The sequence below is a fragment of the Xyrauchen texanus genome, chromosome 23 (assembly GCF_025860055.1).
Source record: "Xyrauchen texanus isolate HMW12.3.18 chromosome 23, RBS_HiC_50CHRs, whole genome shotgun sequence".
Lineage (NCBI taxonomy): Eukaryota > Metazoa > Chordata > Actinopteri > Cypriniformes > Catostomidae > Xyrauchen > Xyrauchen texanus.
The window spans coordinates 13,290,846-13,311,504 of NC_068298.1; the positions used below are offsets into that span (position 1 = coordinate 13,290,846).

Sequence of the window (20,659 nt, forward strand, 5' to 3'; positions counted from 1 at the left end):
TAATGGTAAATTTGGCAACAAGGCGAAACTTTGGTGAAGATAGCCCCTTATAAATGTGCATAGTGTATTTTATAAGTGCATAGTGTAGGTATAGTTCATAATTTGGGACACAGCTATAGTCCCTGACAGTAGCCAGTAACAGAACATTGCCATGCAAAAAAACAAAACAAAAAAAATAAAAAATCAGCAATGGTTGCTGCACAGTGATACAAATAGTAGCTTGGTGAAGAGGTCAACACTGCACTTTATTATAAACAAAGCACAGTTATTGACCAATCAGCATCTAGGACCAGAACTATCCCTTTTATAATACACAGTATTATAAATCAAAATTAACTTGTTAAAGATAAGATGTGATCACTATTTTCTTGAATGTGATCTACTTAAAAAAGTATAATTTATTTCACATGGAATCATCACATAGCAGCAGAGATCTCCCTGAACATTACAAATGTTTTTCTGTTTTTTCATTTGGCAAAGCCACTCATTCAAGCTAAATATCTTTACCTCAAAACACATCACCATGGCTAACAACAATACATTGCTAGAGAGAGAAAAATATTTTTCTCTGAATAAACCTGTTCAGGGCTATTTTGTAGTCCTCATAATCAGGGATGGGAAGGTTACTTTTGAAATGTATTTCGCTAAAGATTACAGAATGCATGCTGTAAAATGTAATTATGCAATGTTGTTTCTAAAACAAGATCAATCTAATTGATCTTGTTTTAAGGATTTTTTTATATTTTTACAGGAAAGCAATGCAAAAAATGATTATCAAGAATAACGTTTTTGCCCTAGTATCAAAGGTCTTACTAGAAAAAAAAAAATTATGATCTAACGTGAATTTTCTTGATAAATAAATATGATCGTACCTGGTAACATGTGCATGTAAATTGGCATTTAAGCTTAGCGTAAAGCTGACAATTTACACAAGGTTTATTTCTATTTCTTGTGCTCCAAACTTACTTCAAACTTACTTCTCTGTCTGCTCGTATGAATGTAACCATCATATGAAAGTGTTTCACCGCTGTTCAAATGCACTTTGAATGTTTTTCATCAGAATGGACTAAATATTAAATGAAACAAATGACAATAAAAGGCAAAGTAATCTCTTCAGTAATTAAAATACTTTTTGAATGTAACTGTATTCTAATTACCAATTACTTAAATTGTAACTCTAGTGGAATACAGTTACTTATATTTTGTAATTTAAATACATATTCCCATTACATGTATTCCGTTACTCCCCAACACTGCTCATAAAGCATGATTACTATAGATGTGTAAAAAAAAAAGAAAACAGAAAAAACGATTGTCTTTCATGACAATGAGTTTAATTTGTTCCAGTTAATGTTTCAAAAACCAAATTGGCTATACTAACCTGAAACAAGGACCAAATATAGTAACCTAAATGACAAGAAATTACATTTTGATGTCATAAAAGAGAGGTACACCATATTGCTGTATTTATTTCACTATAGGCACCAGAGCCATCTGGACATAATTGAAATAGTGTGGTTCAACCACTAGTGCCACAATAAATAGCAATATAAAATAACAGGGTGGTCACGTCAAAATCAAAACGATGCTGTGTAAATCATCAAAGGCAATCTGGACACAAAAAAGTAATATAAAATATATGGCAGGTAAATGATGCACTGTACAATAACCCCATAAAACTGACACTCAAAGGTTGCTCATTGAGGTCTACAGAATGCATTGCAATATCAGAACCAAAATGTCGGTCAGGAGACTATTTATATGTCAAGAGCTAAAAAGCGACAGCCTGAGATTTATAACAGAAATGCAAGGGACCTTTTCTGCAAATGGAGTAGCGAGATGCACTATGAATATGTAATGCTTACCATAGTGACTCAGGGCCCTTGTCCTTAGGGTCTGACCGGAAGAACATTTTTTAAAATCCTGTTATCTGGTCTAAAAGGAAGTCCTATTGAAATTCATCTAAATGAATTCCATAGTATTGCCATTCAGATTTTGACATTTGGAAATTTCACTGCAACACAAAGATCCAGACAGACACTTGATATTAGATTGTGCCTTTGTATGATGTATAGCGTGTGTCACCAAAAGCACAGCCCAAAGTCTTTTCTCTTTTCTTATTTTATTTATTTGTTTGTTTGAGAAGGAATTGCGGTGCTGGAGGGCCCCATGTATGCAGTGGGAGGCCATGATGGATGGAGCTATCTGAACACAGTGGAAAGGTGGGACCCCCAGGCAAGGCAGTGGAATTATGTGGCCAGTATGTCCACCCCACGCAGCACTGTTGGAGTTACTGCTCTCAATGGAAAGTAAGGACCAACCACCTTTATGTTTTTCTTTTATAGGGTTATTGCTGTAGCTACACAATTGAAAAATGTGTGACATCATAGAAAATTATTGTTTACAAAGCAATTATTTAAAAAATCTCTAAAATAAATTCAGAATCAAATTCAGAAAGTGACTACTATTACCACTGTGGTATTGTAACATGGAAAATGTAATATGGGTAGTTGATGCATAAAGGGCAGCTGTGGCTCAGGTGGTAGAGCGGGTTGGCCGCTAATCGCAGGATTGGTAGTTTGAATCCCGGCCCACACGACTCCACATGCCGAAGTGTCCTTGGGCAAGACATTGAACCCCAAGTTGCTCCCAGTGGCAGGCTAGCACCTTGCATGGCAGCTCTGCCGCCATTGGTGTTTGAATGTATGGGGGAATGGGACAGTGAAGGGCTGTAATGGGAAGAGAAATTGGAACTCGGCCCTGGATTTTGAATGGGAACTGGCCCAAAAGTTGTTGAGCAGGAGGAGGGATGTTCGCTGTCCCTATATGCATATCACAGCGCTGTTTTGTGGTCCGTTCTGCATAACGCGGCAGATCATTTATGCCTATCGTGGCCCATTCAGCATGTTTCACGGCCGACCCACTGACCCGCTTGGTTCACCTGCTGGCCAGTTCGCCCCTGATCGGCCCCAAGTGCATTGGCCCACTGGGAAAATACCCAGTATGCCAGATTGCCAGTCCAGTCCTGGGACTGTGTAAAGTGCTTTGGTATCCTCTAAGGTTAAAAAAGGTGCTATATAAGTCCAGACCATTTACCATAACATATGCAGAAACTTTTTTTAATCAGCCTCAAGATTTTATGTTAAAATTTATGTGAATGTATCCGGAAAATGTGTTGCATACATTTTAGGAGCTGTTACTTTCCACCATTTTTTTAGGTTTTTGACTGTGATTACACTTTTTGTGAAAAAAGTGATGTACGCAGGTACTAAAAGGGTTAAAATGGTTTTATATACAGTATAGTTTGTCACACCGCAAGGCATGCAATTTGCCAAAAGTACTTAATGTCCAATATCCAATACACAGTGTAACCTTGTTAAGCCAGACCAGAATAAATAGGTTCTGAGACCAAAGAATGTGTCTCTGGTGTCTTTTACATTAGAGCCAGGTTTACTTGAGTGTCAGGTGAGCTGCTGTTAGTTCTGTCCAAGAAAACAGAGACCATAGTTTTGAATCTAACAGAACACTGACTGATGACTCATTGGGCACTTCTGTAACCAGGTCAAAGCAAACCCTTCAAGTTACCTCTAGAGCCCAGTGTCCTACTTCTCAAGTGATTAATTGATCAGTCTTTCCAACAGGACATATCACAGAATATGTTTTGAGATGTTGCATTTTCAGTCTCTCAAGGACAGGGGTTGTCAACCTTTTCTGACCCAGATTCTCCTCTCCCAGACTGTCTGGCAACCCAAGGACTCCCAAATATAAAAATTCTTGATATTTTCAGTAACACAATATAAAGACTTCCATGATCAAACATTATTAAATTAAGCTAAATTAGTGTTTACCTAGGTTCTCAATTAAAAAACATTTACAACCTTTCCTGGATTCATCATGCCATTGTATTTTATAAACAGAGACAGATTTACCTTCATTTAATGATGATTTACACTTAGAAAAGGCTTCTTTCTAACATAAATTTAAAACACTTTTAAAATACAGTAAATTCACAGAACTCTGGATATGATACCCTGGCTCTAGGAAACAACACTAATGTCAAATATTTACGTTTAGTAAATAGTGAGTTTAAAGTAGATTGTTTTAATTTTAGATCAAAATTGACCCTATTTTCTTTCTTGATATATGATCAAAGTCTCATTGTGCACAATTCATCCGTGCATTTAATTTCAAAGGAAACAAAAAATGATATTTAGAAAAATAATGTTAATCACAGTGGCGTAGCCACGGGTGTGCCAAGGTGTGCAACTGCCACCCAAAATGTAAGCTTGCACACCTAAATCAAATGGCATTTTTTGACACTTTACTATTTGCATAATGTCAGGCATGGTATTATCCTTTATTTATATTGTCTTAATAATTAATGTAACAACAGTATTACTTTTCATTTTTTATTAAGAACTAAACCTCCTTGTACTCCATAAATACAAAGAATGTTAAAAAAAGTTTTAAAATCTTCTTACAGTTGTGCATTATTCTGTTCAATGCATTACTGATTTATTTATTTTCCACAATTACGTTTTTAAACCAAACAATGTAACTAACATCTGGTGTATTTTTGTATATTTTTTCCTGTATTGTGCAAAATGTACCATCATTTATATTTCTATCTTTAGCATATTTTGGAAAATAATAATGAAAGTTTTTTTTTTTTGACAAATTATTGAGACTCATTTTTATATATTAACAGGGCAACTTACTCAGTTGATTTTTTGTTTTTGTCATTGAAACCATGCAAAGCTTAAAATAATTATAGAAAAACATGTTTTATTAATTTTAATTATATTTCACTTAATTGTGCTTTTGTTCTATCAGGAAGACTCGCAGACTTGAGTGAAATTTATGATGACATTTATTTGCTGACTATAAAACAGAAAAGTAATGTCTATCTTTGGCGTAGACCCCGTCTGGTGGTCCGAGGAAGTTGTACTTGGAACCGTCATATCCTGCCAGAGATAGGAGGCAGGGGCGAGGAGCCTACCCCCGTGCAGGATGGGACTCAACTTGTGGTGGTGGAGGTTGCTGTGTTAGCACACTGAAACAGCAATGTGATAGATTGTGATAAAGCAATGTCTTACATGTGATTGGCTTGGAATTACCCAACTAATGGTGCGATGATGTACAGCTGCTAGTCCTGCTAGAACTATGCTGCGCTTACATTTCTTGCACACCAAGTTTCTCTTGGCAAACCCAGTCTTTTTTCTGGCTACGCTACTGGCTAACCAATAGTAAAATTTGAACCAATGTAAGAATTGTTTTACTGTTTGAGGTAATGCAGCCTTTCAAAAATCTTAACAATAATTAACAGTAATTTAATGCCAATTAACATAAATATAACTACGGTTATAGCAATATTAACAAATAGATCAGAAAAAGAAGGATTACATTGATACATTGAGAGGCTCTCAAGGGTTGACGGTCAACCTCTAGGAAGGGAGCAGTCCTCCACAATCATCTGCAAACTTGCGTTCAGTTCAGGCCAAGGTCCCTTTTGAAAGCATACTCGGTGGCCATCTTGGCAAGCTGGGGAAAGACTGAGATCTCTTAAAATGTTGACAAAGCCTACAGCAATAACATATTTCAAATCACAATAAAAAATAATGAAAATGTTGGTTTAATGAACTTTGCTTTTTAAAAATGGTAAATGGTCTGCACTTATATAGCGCCTTTTTAACCTTAACGGTATTCAAAGCGTTTTACACTGTGTCTCATTCACCCACTCACACACACATTCAAGGCGCTAACCTGCCATTGGGAGCAACTTGGGGTTCAGTGTCTTGCCCAAGGACATTTCGGCATTTGGAGTCATGTGGGCCGAGATTCGAACCACCAACCCTGCGATTAGTGGCTAACCCGCTATACCAACTGAGCCACAGCCGCCATTTTTATAATCTTCATCTTAAAAGTTTTTTTTTTTTTTTTTCATGTTGCGTCAGCTAAAATGCATACATATTCTAGAGCAATAAGACGAGCCAATGACATTAACATTAAGTGGTCTATCCTCTCCTCCTTATACTGTCTGTACATGGTCTGGCTGGATTATTTTATGGGATGTCCACTTTTCACAATCCAATTAGTTCCTGATGGATAAAATCAAGTCCTGCTCTGCATTTTGTTCTCATTGAATATGCTGTTTCACTCAGAAAAATGTCACATTAAGGAAGTACAATGGGTTAACAAATGTTGTTTAACATTGACCTTAAGTAAACCTACATGTATTTCTACAGATTGTTTGCTGTAGGTGGTCGTGATGGGAGTTCCTGTCTACGATCAATGGAATGTTTTGATCCCCACACCAATAAATGGAGCATGTGTGCATCAATGTCAAAGAGGAGAGGAGGAGTGGGTGTAGCCACATACAACAGTTTCTTGTATGCAGTCGGAGGTCATGATGCACCAGCTTCAAGCCATTGCTCTCGCCTCTCTGACTATGTGGAGAGGTAAGTTACCCATGGCACAGCATTTAGAAAACAAAGACACCCAACACTGAATTATGTATAATCATGACAACAGTAACACTTCACAAAAAAACATACTGTGAGGGCAGATATTTATGAAAGTGGATGCCAAGTACTGTGATTTTCAGATTGTTTTATCTGCAAATCTGGACTCACAGAGAACCTATTGTTACCTTGTCACTAATGGCGAGTTTACACTACATGATTTTAAGCCCGATTTTTGCTCGCCGACAGTTTTGTGGTGATCGCCGACAAAATCCCGGCATCGTAGGCAAATCAGAGCTCGCTCCCATGAGCGACGATCGCAATGTATGAAATATCAATGACGTGATCTGAGGCGTTTCCAAATCGTGCAATGTGAAATAGGTTTTGACTGAATACAACAGCAGCGTTGACATACAGCCAATGAGAGAGCAAGAAACGGGGCACGGGAAGTTTCAGTGTGAGTCCTGATGTACCTGCAACAGGCTGCGGTATCGAGAAAAAACCGAAGCAATGGAGGAAAAATTTGTGGAACTTTGGCATGTTTGATTTGATGTTTCATCTGAACTGTACCACAACCGGGTGGAGAAAGAGAAGAGTTGGAGAGAAATTGCCAATTCTCTTGGACAGTCAGGTTAACAAATAGATAGATTTTTCAGTATGAGGTACTTATTCATGTTGTAACCAATAAAATATATGATGCCTTTAGGCGATTAAAAACATACACATCATATTCTGAAATGCATAACATATGATAATACATTTGTTTTCATATCTCATATCACTTCTTGCGTGTACTCTGTTGGGAAACGCAATTTGGAATCCAGGCAGAGTTTTTAGGGATTCGTCAACAGTGAAATGTCTTGTAATGTGTTCACCCATGTTGCCGATTCCTTGTGTAATTTGAAAACGCTACGACTTATATGACAAGACAGACAGTTGTGTAATATGAATAAGTACCACGATCCGATGTCTTTGAAAGTCGTGTAGTGTGTTGGAGGCATAAGGACTGTGGCTGGAAAATGGTGTCAGACGCCTCCTGCTGGTAATGATTGGAACTATGGCTAACAACAGCTGCAAAGAAAATTAAGCTTCCAAAAAATTAATGAACAATTTTGAAAGAAAAATAAATAAATAATCAAAACAAGTAAAAGAGCAGGTCCACAAGGGGTGCACCAGTTGGATTGCAAAACAGAAAATCAGAGATAATTTAGCTGACAACATGTGGGCCCATAAAGTATTTAAAACCAACAATGAAAATTCTCTCATCATTTACTCACTCATGCCATGAAGATATTTAGAATAAAATTTCAGCTCTGTAGTTCCACACAATGCAAGCTCCAAAATCCACATAAGGGAAACATATAATACCCCAGACAACTCCAGTGGTTAAATCCATAAATATTACGTTGTGTTCTGCAGAAAACAGAAAGTCATGAATAGAGTGTTTGTAATTCAGGCTGACTGTGGAAAGAGTGGCGTTCGGTGCCATTGTGACCCAGTGGAAAAGAGGTGAATGGCAGGAAATACTTGCAGTTCCTCTCCACAGTCATAGATCCTCCAGAATTAAGGCTCACGGCTTTGGCACATATTCAACATTCTAAAACATATTATATATATATTATACATATTATTATAGGTGCAATTTGTCTCAATCTCTGCATACAACATAGAATCATCAGTAGGATTAAAGGGATAGTTCACCCAAAAAATGAAAATTCTCTCGCCATTTACTCACCTTCATGTCATCCCAGAATGTGTGACTTTCTTTCTTCTGAAGAAGATAAACAAAGATTTTCAGAAGAATATCTCAGTTCTGTAGGTCATCACAATGCAATTATCCAGAACTCAGAAGGGCATTAAGGCAGCATAAAAGTAATCCATAAGACTCCAGCGGTTTAATCCATGTCTTCTGAAGTGATATGAGTGGGTGAGATCAGATCAATATTTAAGTACTTATTCACTTATTCATGGATTTAACCATGTGAATTTTATGGATTAGATTCTGGTTGCCATTCACTTGCATTGTGAGGACCAACAGAGCTGAGATGTTCTTCTAAAAATCTTTGTTTGTGTTCTGTAGAATAAATAAATGATAAACAGTTGGTGTGGCATGAGGGTGAGTAAATGATGAGAGAATTTTACATTCTGGGAAAGCTCTCCCTAAAAGGTAAACAGGTAAACAGCCATAAAAAAGAGATCAGGAGCAATTTAAAATAAATAAATAAATCCTTAATAACGCAATGCCTGTTACAAATTTTAATGGAATAGTTCACCCAAAAATAAAAATGCTCTCATCATTTACTCACCCTCATGCCATTCCAGATGTGTATGAGTTTTTTTATCTGCTGAACACAAAGATTTTTAGCTTTCCCCCCACAGCTCTGTAGGTCCGTACGATGCAAATTAATTGTTGCAAAATTTTTGAAGCTCCAAAATCCACATAAGCTACATAAAAGTACTCCAGACGATTCTGGAGGTTAAATTCATATCTTCAGAAGCAATATGATAGGTGTGGGTGAGAAACATATAAATATTTATGTCTTTTCTTTTCTTTTTTTTTTCCTATAAATCTTCCTCCCGGCACAGTCAATCTCCACTTCACTTTGACATTCTCCTTCTGTTTTTGGTTCAGAGTCTTTGTGCATATTGAGAATTTATGTAAAAATATGACTTAAATATTGATCTATTTCTCACCCACACCTATCATATTGTGTCAGAAGACATTTGGATTACTTTTATGCTCCCTTTATGTGGATTTTGGAGATTACAAATTTTGCACACATTCATTTGCATTGTGTGGACCTACAGAGCTGAAATATTCTGCTAAAAATCTTCATCTGTGTTCTGCAGAAGAAAGAAAGTCACACATCTGGGATGCCAGGAGGGTGAGTAATTCATGAGAGAATTAAATTTTTTGGATGAACTATCCCTTTAATAAATTCATTTTTTTATGAATGTCTTTGACATAATGACCAAAAAAATTATCAAAATCAAAATCTAATCAAATAAAAATAAAATGACAAGATATCAAACCAAGTGCAATTTATTTCAATGAAATATAGCACAAACACACTTTTCAAGCTAAATGTTTCACAATAAGAAGTTTGTTAGGTTTCAGATTTCACTCTGGTTGTCAAACTTAGTAGAACATTTTCTACACGATGCCAGGACACCTATGTGTACTTAAGGACAACTGAAAAAATAAGAAAACATACACTAAAACATCCTGATTTCATAATGAAGAAGAGTAGGTTGATTTTCTTAACCTAAAATCAGTATATGCTTACCGAAATTTAAAACTGAGTGTCTATTTGCACCCCGGTGTAAATAGCATCTGCCACACAGTGCAGCTATTTGCACCCCAATAGTCAGGTTTGATCACTATATGTGTGGGGTGTAAACCAATGTGTGAATGTGTACTGTTGTTGCGTTTTGTCCCACTCTTTGTCCTATCCTATTTCCTGTTTCCACTCTTAATAAGTCCTTTAATAGTACTTAAAATAATAGATACAAATTAATATAAATGTTGATTTCATTGCATTGATTTGGTCAAGGTGAATATCAGAGAGTGCAGAGAGGGGTTTGATCCAGATGCATATTCTGTTGATTGCACTCGTTCCCATGGCTCGGCATCACTTAAGTGTAGATTGCATCACTGTATTACTAATATTATAGTAACCATGTTTTTTTGGCAGAAACCATATTTTAAATTCAATACAATTTAGTACAGTAATACAGTGGTAATATAGTAACCATGGTTTATTTTGTGGTTATGGTAAAAGTTACAAAAAATACCATGGTGAACCCATGGTTACTATAGTAAAACCAAGGTTATTTTTCAAAGGGAAGGTTAGGGTTTGGTTTAGGTTTAGGTTTAGAGGTTAATGTAGTGTGTCTGTAGAACTCTAAATAAACACAATAGGCACACTATAGTGATGATGTATGTTATTATTTAAATATGGGTGCAAATAGAATCTGACACTATTTAAACCTGGGTGAAATCAGTATCTACCATTATTTGCACCAGGGATGGGGTGCCAATAATATCTGCCACTATTTGCACTGGGGTGTAAATGGCATATACCATTATTTGCACCAGTGTTGTTTGCATAAGTGTTGTAGGGTGTATATGCATGCGTGTGCTCCATTTACGCTCTGCCGGTTGAGCCAAGTGGGAAGGTAAACACTGAAAACAATGAAAAAATGTCTGGTGTGAAATGTCACGTCACTGAGTCGGCATACTGTCGCCGATTCAAGGGTACCAGAACTTTTGGAAACAGCATGTCGACTTCCTGTTTGGCGACTTACCGTTTTGACCACTGGGAGCATATGCCGATTTTTGGTAAATAAAAGTCAACCTACTCTTTCCGATTTCACTGAGCGATCAGGCTGTGCCTAAAATGTCTTTGAGACAACTGAAAAATAAAAAAGAATGGCTGAGAGAAAAGCTGTAGCATAATTTATTTATCGCTTGGTTTGATTTTTTGTTCTATAATGCAATAAAATTCATGCATACTTAAGTTTGAGTATCCAAAAGTGTCCAAATATTTTTTGGGACACCATATAAACAAGTAAATATATAAATAATAAATTAAATCAGTATCTAAATTAAATATGAGTTATATATAAATCGCAATAAAATTAATGAACAACGGCCATTAGAAAAACTGTAGTAATTAACTGAAACTTACTACTCAGTAATTAGTTGAAATGCTCTTCATGCTTGCAACACAATAGATTTCATTATTGGGACTGATAATCATAGTCATTGCTTTCTAAGGCTTTCACAAACTTAGAGAACAATTAAATAGGAACATATCTTATCTATGCAATTATCTCTTGATTGTACTCACTGCCTAAAAGTGCAAATCTAGTCTACTGTACTCTGTCTCTTATGGTCTGTACTGCATTTACAGGTATGACCCCAAAACAGACACATGGACCACAGTGTCCTCCCTTAGCGTCCCCCGGGATGCAGTGGGGGTGTGTCTGCTGGGAGACAGATTATATGCAGTCGGAGGGTATGATGGCCAGTCCTACTTAAATAGTGTTGAGTCCTATGATGCACAGAACAATGAATGGACTGAGGTAAGTACATTGTGTCTATGTTCAAATCACACTGCTTTTAATAGAAGAGAGCAGGGGCATTTGTAACACACAAAAGTTATTCAAAGTTATATGTGTGCATGTGTATGTGGTGTTCAAAAGTTTGGAATAAAGTACAGATTTTGCACTTATGGAAAGAAATTGGTACTTTTATTCACCAAAGTGGCATTCAACTGATCTCAATGTATACTCAGGATATTAATAATGTGAAAATTTCTATTACAATTTGAAGTTTTTTTCAGAACTTCTTTAACTACTTCAAAGATTTCTCATCAAAATATCCTCCATGTGCAGCAATGACAGCTTTGCAGTCCTTGGCATTCTGTCAGTCTGTCCAGATACTCAGGTGACATTTCACCCCATGCTTCCTGTAGCACTTGCCATAGATGTGGCTGTATTTTTGGGCACTTCTCAAGCACCTTACAGTCTAGCTGATCCCACAAATGCTCATGATCCATAACACTCTTTTCCAATTATCTGTTGTACAATGTCTGTGTTTCTTTGCCCACTCTAACCTTTTCGTTTAGTTTTTCTGTTTCAAAAGTAGCTTTTTCATTGCAATTCTTCCCATAAGGCAACCCCGAGTCTTCTCTTTATTGTTGTATATGAAACTGGAGTTGAGCGGGTAGAATTCAATAAAGCTGTCAGTTGAGGCCATGTGAGGCATCTATTTTTCAAACTAGAGACTCTGATGTACTTATCCTCTGGTTTAATTGTACATCTGGCCTTCCACATCTTTCTGTCCTTGTTATAGTCAATTTTCAAATCAAATCAAATCACTTTATTGTCACACACATGTACACAAGTGCAACAGTAGGTGAAATTATTGTGTGCAGTTCCGAGCCATATAGCAGTCATGACAGTGACGAGACATATACCAATTACAGTAAACAACATACTTACACAACACAATTTACATATCAAATGTACACATACTTACACAACACAATAATTATATACAATGTACAGTAAACAATGCACACAATATAGAATACACAATATACAATAAGTAAGAGTATATTAAATATATATATAAGTAGTTTTCCTTTGTCTTTGAAGACTGTAGTGTACACCTTTGTATGAAATCTTCAGTTTTTTGGCAATTTCAGTATTGTCCTGTCTATTGTTGTGGAATATTGAAGTCTCTTTCCCTCTCAGTAAGAAAACTCTCAAAGTCTCGAGTTTCAGATGTCGAAGGTTAGGCTTTATTGAGCAAAACAACAAAACCTGAGATGCCAACTGTTCATCTGACTCTCTTATTCAAAGCATTCATCTTTATACACCTCTGTTATCACATATTACCTCATAAGCACATCTCTCTTTTTAGCCAATGAATATGTTGCTTTTATTTTCTAATTTTCCCACAATTATTTCTCAGTTTCTTTGGCTTCTATTTAATGGTGAAATCTTAACAATCAGCTTATGTTTTTTAAATAACTTTTTTTATTAATTTATTATGAAAGTATACATTTTAAGTAAATAGATCATAACAGTCTAAACATAATAAGAAAACGTGGCTATTGGCTGTGCCATCGAGTGTCTGAGGAATGTCTTCACCTGGTACCATAATCACGCTGGCCTTAAAGCCTTCTAACCTTTTTCCTGTATTATATAATGCTCAGGCTATTCTATATAAGTACTTTCTCTATAAAATACTATAAACTATATATTAACTATACTTTGTGATCAGCTAATAGCCACTTTGGTAAATTAAAGTACCAATTTCCTTACAAAGCAGCTAATTCTATACATTATTCCAAACTTTTGGCTGCCAGTGTGTTTGTGTGTATAAATATATATGTATATATATATGTACACTCACCTAAAGGATTATTAGGAACACCATACTAATACTGTGTTTGACCCCTTTCGCCTTCAGAACTGCCTTAATTCTACGTGGCATTGATTCAACAAGGTGCTGAAAGCATTCTTTAGAAATGTTAGCCCATATTGATAGGATAGCATCTTGCAGTTGATGGAGATTTGTGGGATGCACATCCAGGGCATGAAGGTCCCGTTCCACCACATCCCAAAGATGATCTATTGAGTTGAGATCTGGTGACTGTGGGGGCCATTTTAGTACAGTGAACTCATTGTCATGTTCAAGAAACCAATTTGAAATGATTCGAGCTTTGTGACATGGTGCATTATCCTGCTGGAAGTAGCCATCAGAGGATGGGTACATGGTGGCCATAAAGGGATGGCCCCCCATTGTTTCTGACAGCATTGCTGTCAGAAACAATGCTCAGGTAGGCCGTGGCATTTAAACGATGCCCAATTGGCACTAAGGGGCCTAAAGTGTGCCAAGAAAACATCCCCCACACCATTACACCACCACCACCAGCCTGCACAGTGGTAACAAGGCATGATGGATCCATGTTCTCATTCTGTTTACACCAAATTCTGACTCTACCATCTGAATGTCTCAACAGAAATCGAGACTCATCAGACCAGGCAACATTTTTCCAGTCTTCAACTGTCCAATTTTGGTGAGCTCTTGCAAATTGTAGCCTCTTTTTCCTATTTGTAGTGGAGATGAGTGGTACCCGGTGGGGTCTTCTGCTGTTGTAGCCCATCCGCCTCAAGGTTGTTCATGTTGTGGCTTCACAAATGCTTTGCTGCATACCTCGGTTGTAACGAGTGGTCATTTCAGGCAAAGTTGCTCTTCTATCAGCTTGAATCAGTCGGCCCATTCTCCTCTGACCTCTAGCATCAACAAGGCATTTTCACCCACAGGACTGCCGCATACTGGATGTTTTTCCTTTTCACACCATTCTTTGTAAACCCTAGAAATGGTTGTGCGTGAAAATCCCAGTAACTGAGCAGATTGTGAAATACTCAGACCGGCCCGCCTGGCACCAACAACCATGCCACGCTCAAAATTGCTTAAATCACCTTTCTTTCCCATTCTGACATTCAGTTTGGAGTTCAGGAGATTGTCTTGACCAGGACCACACCCCTAAATGCATTGAAGCAACTGCCATGTGATTGGTTGATTAGATAATTGCATTAATGAGAAATTGAACAGGTGTTCCTAATAATCCTTTAGGTGAGTGTGTATATATATATATATATATATATATATATATATATATATATATACCATGGTCTGTTCGAATACTCAATGCTGAATGGCTGAAATGCATGCGGTTCTAACCATTGAATGCACATGTAGTTGCAGTCAGTTTTAATCACCACTCGATATTAATATGCTGTTTGTAACCATGGCAACATAATATTACAGAGCAAGCAGAGTGAACTATAGCAATTTAAAACATTTCCTAACCACTTTTATCAGCACAGCTAATGTAATTGAATTCAGCTTGTTTTGCATGGAGGGTGAGAGATTGAAATCAGGACCACTTAAATGCTTCTTCGCTGTCCAGCAAAGTGATGCAAGATGATTTAAACTGTAATGTTTTGTGTATATTATACACAATACCCAACTCAATTTTATGCTGAAGGAGAAGCGCTGTTGTTTACAAAATGCAGGTGAATGCGTTTTTGCGGTGAAGCGCTACCATGCAGGGATAAATTGCGATTTCATTAATTCAGTCAATAGTGCAGCCTTGATGGATATCATACCAATGTCTCAGAGGTCCAAATCTGCAGGTTCCAGAGTGTGCTTTGAATGGGTTTCCCCTTATTATACAGTAAGTGCTACTTTTACTGTCACTGCCATATTTTTCACATTGGTTTTTCCACATTATTGTGAAAATTACAATGAATAAATATTAAATACATTTTCTGTGGAGTGCCAACCCCTCTACATTCTGTGGATATTATTATTTATGAATTGTGCATTTAAATTAACAGTTTTGACCAAGTGTGTGGTCACACAATTTTTTCTCTGTCTTATTTAGAAATGGCGGAGCTGCAGATCTAATGGCCCTTAGATAAAATTAACTGTTAGTTTTTATTCTTCCAGTCAAGATTTGCCCTGCAAGAAATATATTACAGCTGTAACTAATCAATTCTGGTAAGTGACCATGGAATAACTGGGATAATCCACGGCTAAACCATACATTTTGTATAGAATAACCAAAAAATAACGGTTAATTTTATCTAAGGGCTGTTAGATCTTCAGTGCTGCCTGTTCTAAATAAGATGCAAGAGAGAAGTGCCAGGGAGCAATTAGATAGCACAATCGTACGGGCGTTGAGGAGGAAGGGTTGTGGTGCGGGACTTGCTGAACACCACCCTCAAATCAAGTTATGTCAACAGCACTCCGGATAAGTCTACTGGTTCATCCTGTAATGAAACACAAGACTTGACAGGGGAAACAGCAGAGTTAAGACAGACCGAGACAGACAGACAGACAGACAGACAATAAGGACTCCAAGCAAGAACAGTGTTGGTTGACCAATCTATGTGTGGGTTGTGCTTTACCAACCATAGATGCCCCAACACTACCGGAGCTAATGGATACTAGGAGGAAAGGCAGGATTCTGTATGATTCTCGGAGATGAACATGACTTGCTTAGAGAAATGAGTGATGACAGACAGTGGTGTTCCGCTCAGGGTATGGGCGTTGATAGGTTCATCCAGCCGAAACATGGGAAGTTGCCATTTGGATGCTAATATAGGTCCATAAATTTACCCTCAGCACCAGAGTCAATCTAAGCAGAAACAGTATGACAGGCTGATCCACACTGCAGTTGAGCCGGAAGAAGTGTCCAAAGTCCATGGGATTTATCCAAAGGTGATGTGCTCTCCAGTAACCCCTCTCCTACCAACGAGCGATGTCTTTTAACAGACCCGGGGCAGCACGATACAGACACAGTGCATTAATAAGGCACCTCTGTTTCTCTCTACGGGAGATTTGAGTTCTGGCAACTTGTATGGGTTCATGATCGGGTCGAGGTTCTGACGAGTTTGTTGGCAGAGCGGGTAAGATGATCAACCGCCATAGTAGGTGGAATACAGCTTCGACGGTGAAGGTGACGTAGAGTGAGCCGTTAATCGTCTCGAATAGCCAAATCCACCAAATCTTTAAATCGTGGAGGTAAATCCAATTAATAAATCTCATCCAGAATGCTATCAGAAAGCCCGTGCAGAAAGCGATCTCTCATAGCATGATCATTCCATTCACAAGAAGCAGCAAGAGTCAATCTCCTTGACATAGTCCCGGCAAAATCCTATATATATGTGTGTATATATATGTGTATATATATATATATATATATATATATATATATATATATATATATATATATATGTGTGTATATATATATATATGTGTGTATATATATATATATATATGTGTGTGTATATATATATATATGTGTATATATATATATATATATATGTGTGTATATATATATATATATATATATATATATATATATATATATATATATATATATATATATATATATATATATATATATATATATATATATATATATATATATATATATATATATATATATATATATATATATATATATATATATATATATATATATATATATATATATATATATATATATATATATATATATTTGTGATGGTTGGATGATCTATGACTGTGGAGAGGAACTGCAAGTATTTCCTGCCATTCATCTCTTTTCCACTGGGTCACAATGGCAATGAATGCTATGAGGTTAACCACTCTTTTCACAGCCAGCCTGAATTACAAACACTCTATTCAGGTCTACTTTGCCTCCTGTCTATGCTTCCAATGGCTCCCTTTTGCTCTGTCTTTCACAACATGACATGATGTAGTAGACTATTTCAAAACGGATACTGCAGACTGAATGTGACTGAAGCAGCACTTAGGAGGGAATTTGCTCTGGCGGGACATTCGTCATTAACCTCTGTGTCTCTTGTTATTCCAGGAGGTCCCTCTAAACATCGGGAGGGCCGGGGCATGTGTAGTGGTTGTGAATCTGCACTGAAGCCTCTGTTTCTCTGAGCTGTGCCATTATAGCTCTCACAGCAAGCAAAAAGAGGCCTGTGATGTCAACATTTGGAATGCTCTATCAGTAGCAAAATACACATCGTTCATCGAAGTTATTGTCAACATTGGATTCATTGAGACTGCTGTGTGCCATTCATTCTGTTTTCGCTCCGATATCTCACTACTTCATACTAGAAAAATAAAAAAATTATATTAACAGAAAAAGAAGAGAAAAATAATATTTTTAACTGTAGTAAAATGATATGGGAAAATTCACATTTTATATTGAGAAGAAAATAATACTTTTGAAATGTATCCAAATATAAAAAAAGTTGAAAGGTATAATTTTAATATTTACATCTTGTTAACCCATTAAACATTTTGACAATATCTTTCAGCCAACTGTATTTTAAAAAGAGCAAACTTGTTTACTTGTGGCATTTTCTGTCAAATGTATTTTGATCTTGTATAAAACATTTTAAAAGACTACTGTGAATACTTCCAAATGTAAGCTTGCAACAAAACACAGAATTTGTTTACTCAATGTTTGTGGACACTCATGCACAGTTCTCATCTGAATACACATTTTGTCTGAGACTAGGTTCAGTACAAAACTACTTTTAAGAAGTTGTCAGTGAAGTAGAAGAAAAACAAATAAAGATAAAAAACACAAACGTAATTAGCATGTGTTTTTAACTAATAGCTTTTAATGGTAATAAGGTTTACATTAGAAAATATATTATATCATATTGATATTTCACCATTATGTAAAGGTTATTTTTTAGTAATTTATTGTATATAGTTACTGGTCAAATGTAATTTATGATCATAACATTTTGGCATGATACTTCAATATGTTTGAATGCCATTCTTGAATATTTTAACCATGATGGCAAAATCAGCCATGATGTAATTTGTCTTATATAAATGCTTATCTTGCTTTTGTGATGTACTGACATTCCTTTTTTTTGACCATGCCATAACATAAATCCTTTATTGAGACTCATCACCTGTCTGACTTAACTGCAATGTAAAATACTGACTAAGAATCGTTAGTGCCACATTTGTAATACAGAAATGCTTTCACTGAGACATTTTTTTTTCATTGTTTTTATGGCATGCAGAAGAAACTTAGAAATAAAAAAGGTATTCTCTTTTCTGAGTATTTATGTGCTATTTACATTCTAAGTAATCCCTTCTTGTGTGCTGATTCTATTTATTTCAATACTTAAACAAAAAAACTCTAGAATGGTGAACAATACTGACCTCTAGTGGTTTCCTCTTGTACTGCATGTTTGAATAACCAGAGCTCGGACTTTGTGAGCCAATAATGCCGTAGATGTAGTTAGTGCCTAGTAGATTTGAACCCCTTGACATATGAAACTAAGAACATACTCCATTCTATTCCCATTTGTAACTTTGTGAGAACCAGACCACTGACTCACAGTATTGATCTTATTAATTTACCCTATGAAACATTATGGATTAAAAGTCAACAAATAACAATAGCAGCAAGATTAATAGAACAATTAATGAATATAGTATACAGAGATATAATCTATATTCTACATGAAATATACAGTATAACTGAATCAATAGGAAATTAAAAGAGGCAATATCACTTCAATCAAATAGGCCCAGAGACTTTAGTTCACCTCGGTGTAAGAACTTGAAGTAATGCAGTGTAACCTTTAAAAAAGATTATGTGTTATTTGTTGATACTCTAAAATGTCACAAGATGAAAGTCACAAAAAAAGGACAGAGCAAGACTGAGTCTGATAAAATGGATAGATTGCAATTATACTCTTTGTACTCCATCAGAGCAGGAGAAAAACAAAGACTGGACATTTCAAAGGGAATAAAAATTTATTATAAATGCAATGCAATTGCCGCAGCACATCAGAAAGCAGGTGGGGAGAGAGGGCAAAAGGGCAAAAAGAGTACAGGTGTTGTTTCAATCCCACCAGAGGTTGGAAATGGCAATATCTGAAAAGGCATGTGAAATTACCTGACCTACAGTTCATGCCCTCATGGAAAGCTGTGTCTACTTCAGCCAACCTGGAGCTGAGAAATTAAGTCCAAGACTTCAGAACGAAAGAAAAAGAGTATATCAATAAACAAATGCACTCACACAGTATTTCAAGCTTAATTTGCTTTATTGACAATTTTATAATTATGAAGGCATTTATTATAGCTTTCAAAACTGTAAAACAAAACTTTTAATAATAAACTGTCATAAAATGTAAAGCATACACTCATTTAATCTTTCTTTAAAATAGCATGCTTTTCTTGTAACTAACATACAAATAATTTACGTTCCTGTCAATATCACCTGGACCATCACATTCCTCATACTGGTGGCAGAGCTTTAATGAGAATTCAATATAAATAAGACAGCCTGACTGTAAAAGTTGCAGCAGATCTTGCAATGATGTGCGGTAAAATAGATTTAACCATGCTGTTAAATGGACAGTTCCTTCTTATTAAATTCTGTAATTATTCACTCACCCTCATGTTGTTCCAAACCCATACAACTTTCTTTCTTTGGTGGAACATAATAGCTGATGTAAGGCAACATGATAGCCTCAGACACCATTCAATTTCATTGCATCTGTTTTCCATGAAAGTGAACGGTGACTGCCTCCTTTACAGAATAAGGTCATACTGGTTTTGAGCAAAATGAGTAAATGTTGACAGAATTTACATTTTTTGTGTGAACTATCTCTTTAAGAACATTACTTCACATTTTCGCCTTACAGCAGATGGTGCTGTTGCACTACTATACCTAAGTACAAAAACAAAAAAATAAATAAAAAAAACATCAAAGGCCAGCTCTCTATCCCTGCTGTGAACAATAAAGTTTAACCTGCATCAGCTAGGTTAAGGGCAAATAATTTAGATAATAATGCTGCATAATTATTAGGCCAGGCTGATGAAACATGAGGAAATTATATGTACATAAAAAAACCTTCTCCACCCCCTGCTACTCACTATGACAATTCACACTATGAGATTAGCAAAAAAACAGTAAAAGAGTCAGAGCTTGGATGCTTTGGTGTTTCTTTTTGGCATCCATAATCCAAAACACTTGAGAGCTGTAACTGTCATCCAGGGATTTGTAATTTTAAGGTTCCTGAATTAATCACTATAAAATGAAGGACAGCAAACTAATGTTTTGAATACTTCAACA

The 20,659-nt window shown here is 36.2% G+C and overlaps 1 protein-coding gene across 3 annotated transcripts in view; it reads left to right on the forward strand.

Moving 5' to 3' along the window:
- Positions 1-18,596, forward strand: part of LOC127617358 (kelch-like protein 4) — a 54,720-nt gene extending 36,124 nt beyond the window's left edge. For all 3 annotated transcript variants that reach the window (XM_052089364.1, XM_052089362.1, XM_052089361.1), the window contains 4 exons: positions 2,147-2,309; positions 6,246-6,458; positions 11,378-11,549; positions 17,408-18,596. In XM_052089364.1, coding sequence (XP_051945324.1) covers positions 2,147-2,309; positions 6,246-6,458; positions 11,378-11,549; positions 17,408-17,467 — 608 coding nt within the window. In that variant the 3' untranslated portion in view covers positions 17,468-18,596. The remainder of the gene's footprint in view (positions 1-2,146; positions 2,310-6,245; positions 6,459-11,377; positions 11,550-17,407) is intronic.
- Positions 18,597-20,659: the final 2,063 nt, after the last annotated feature.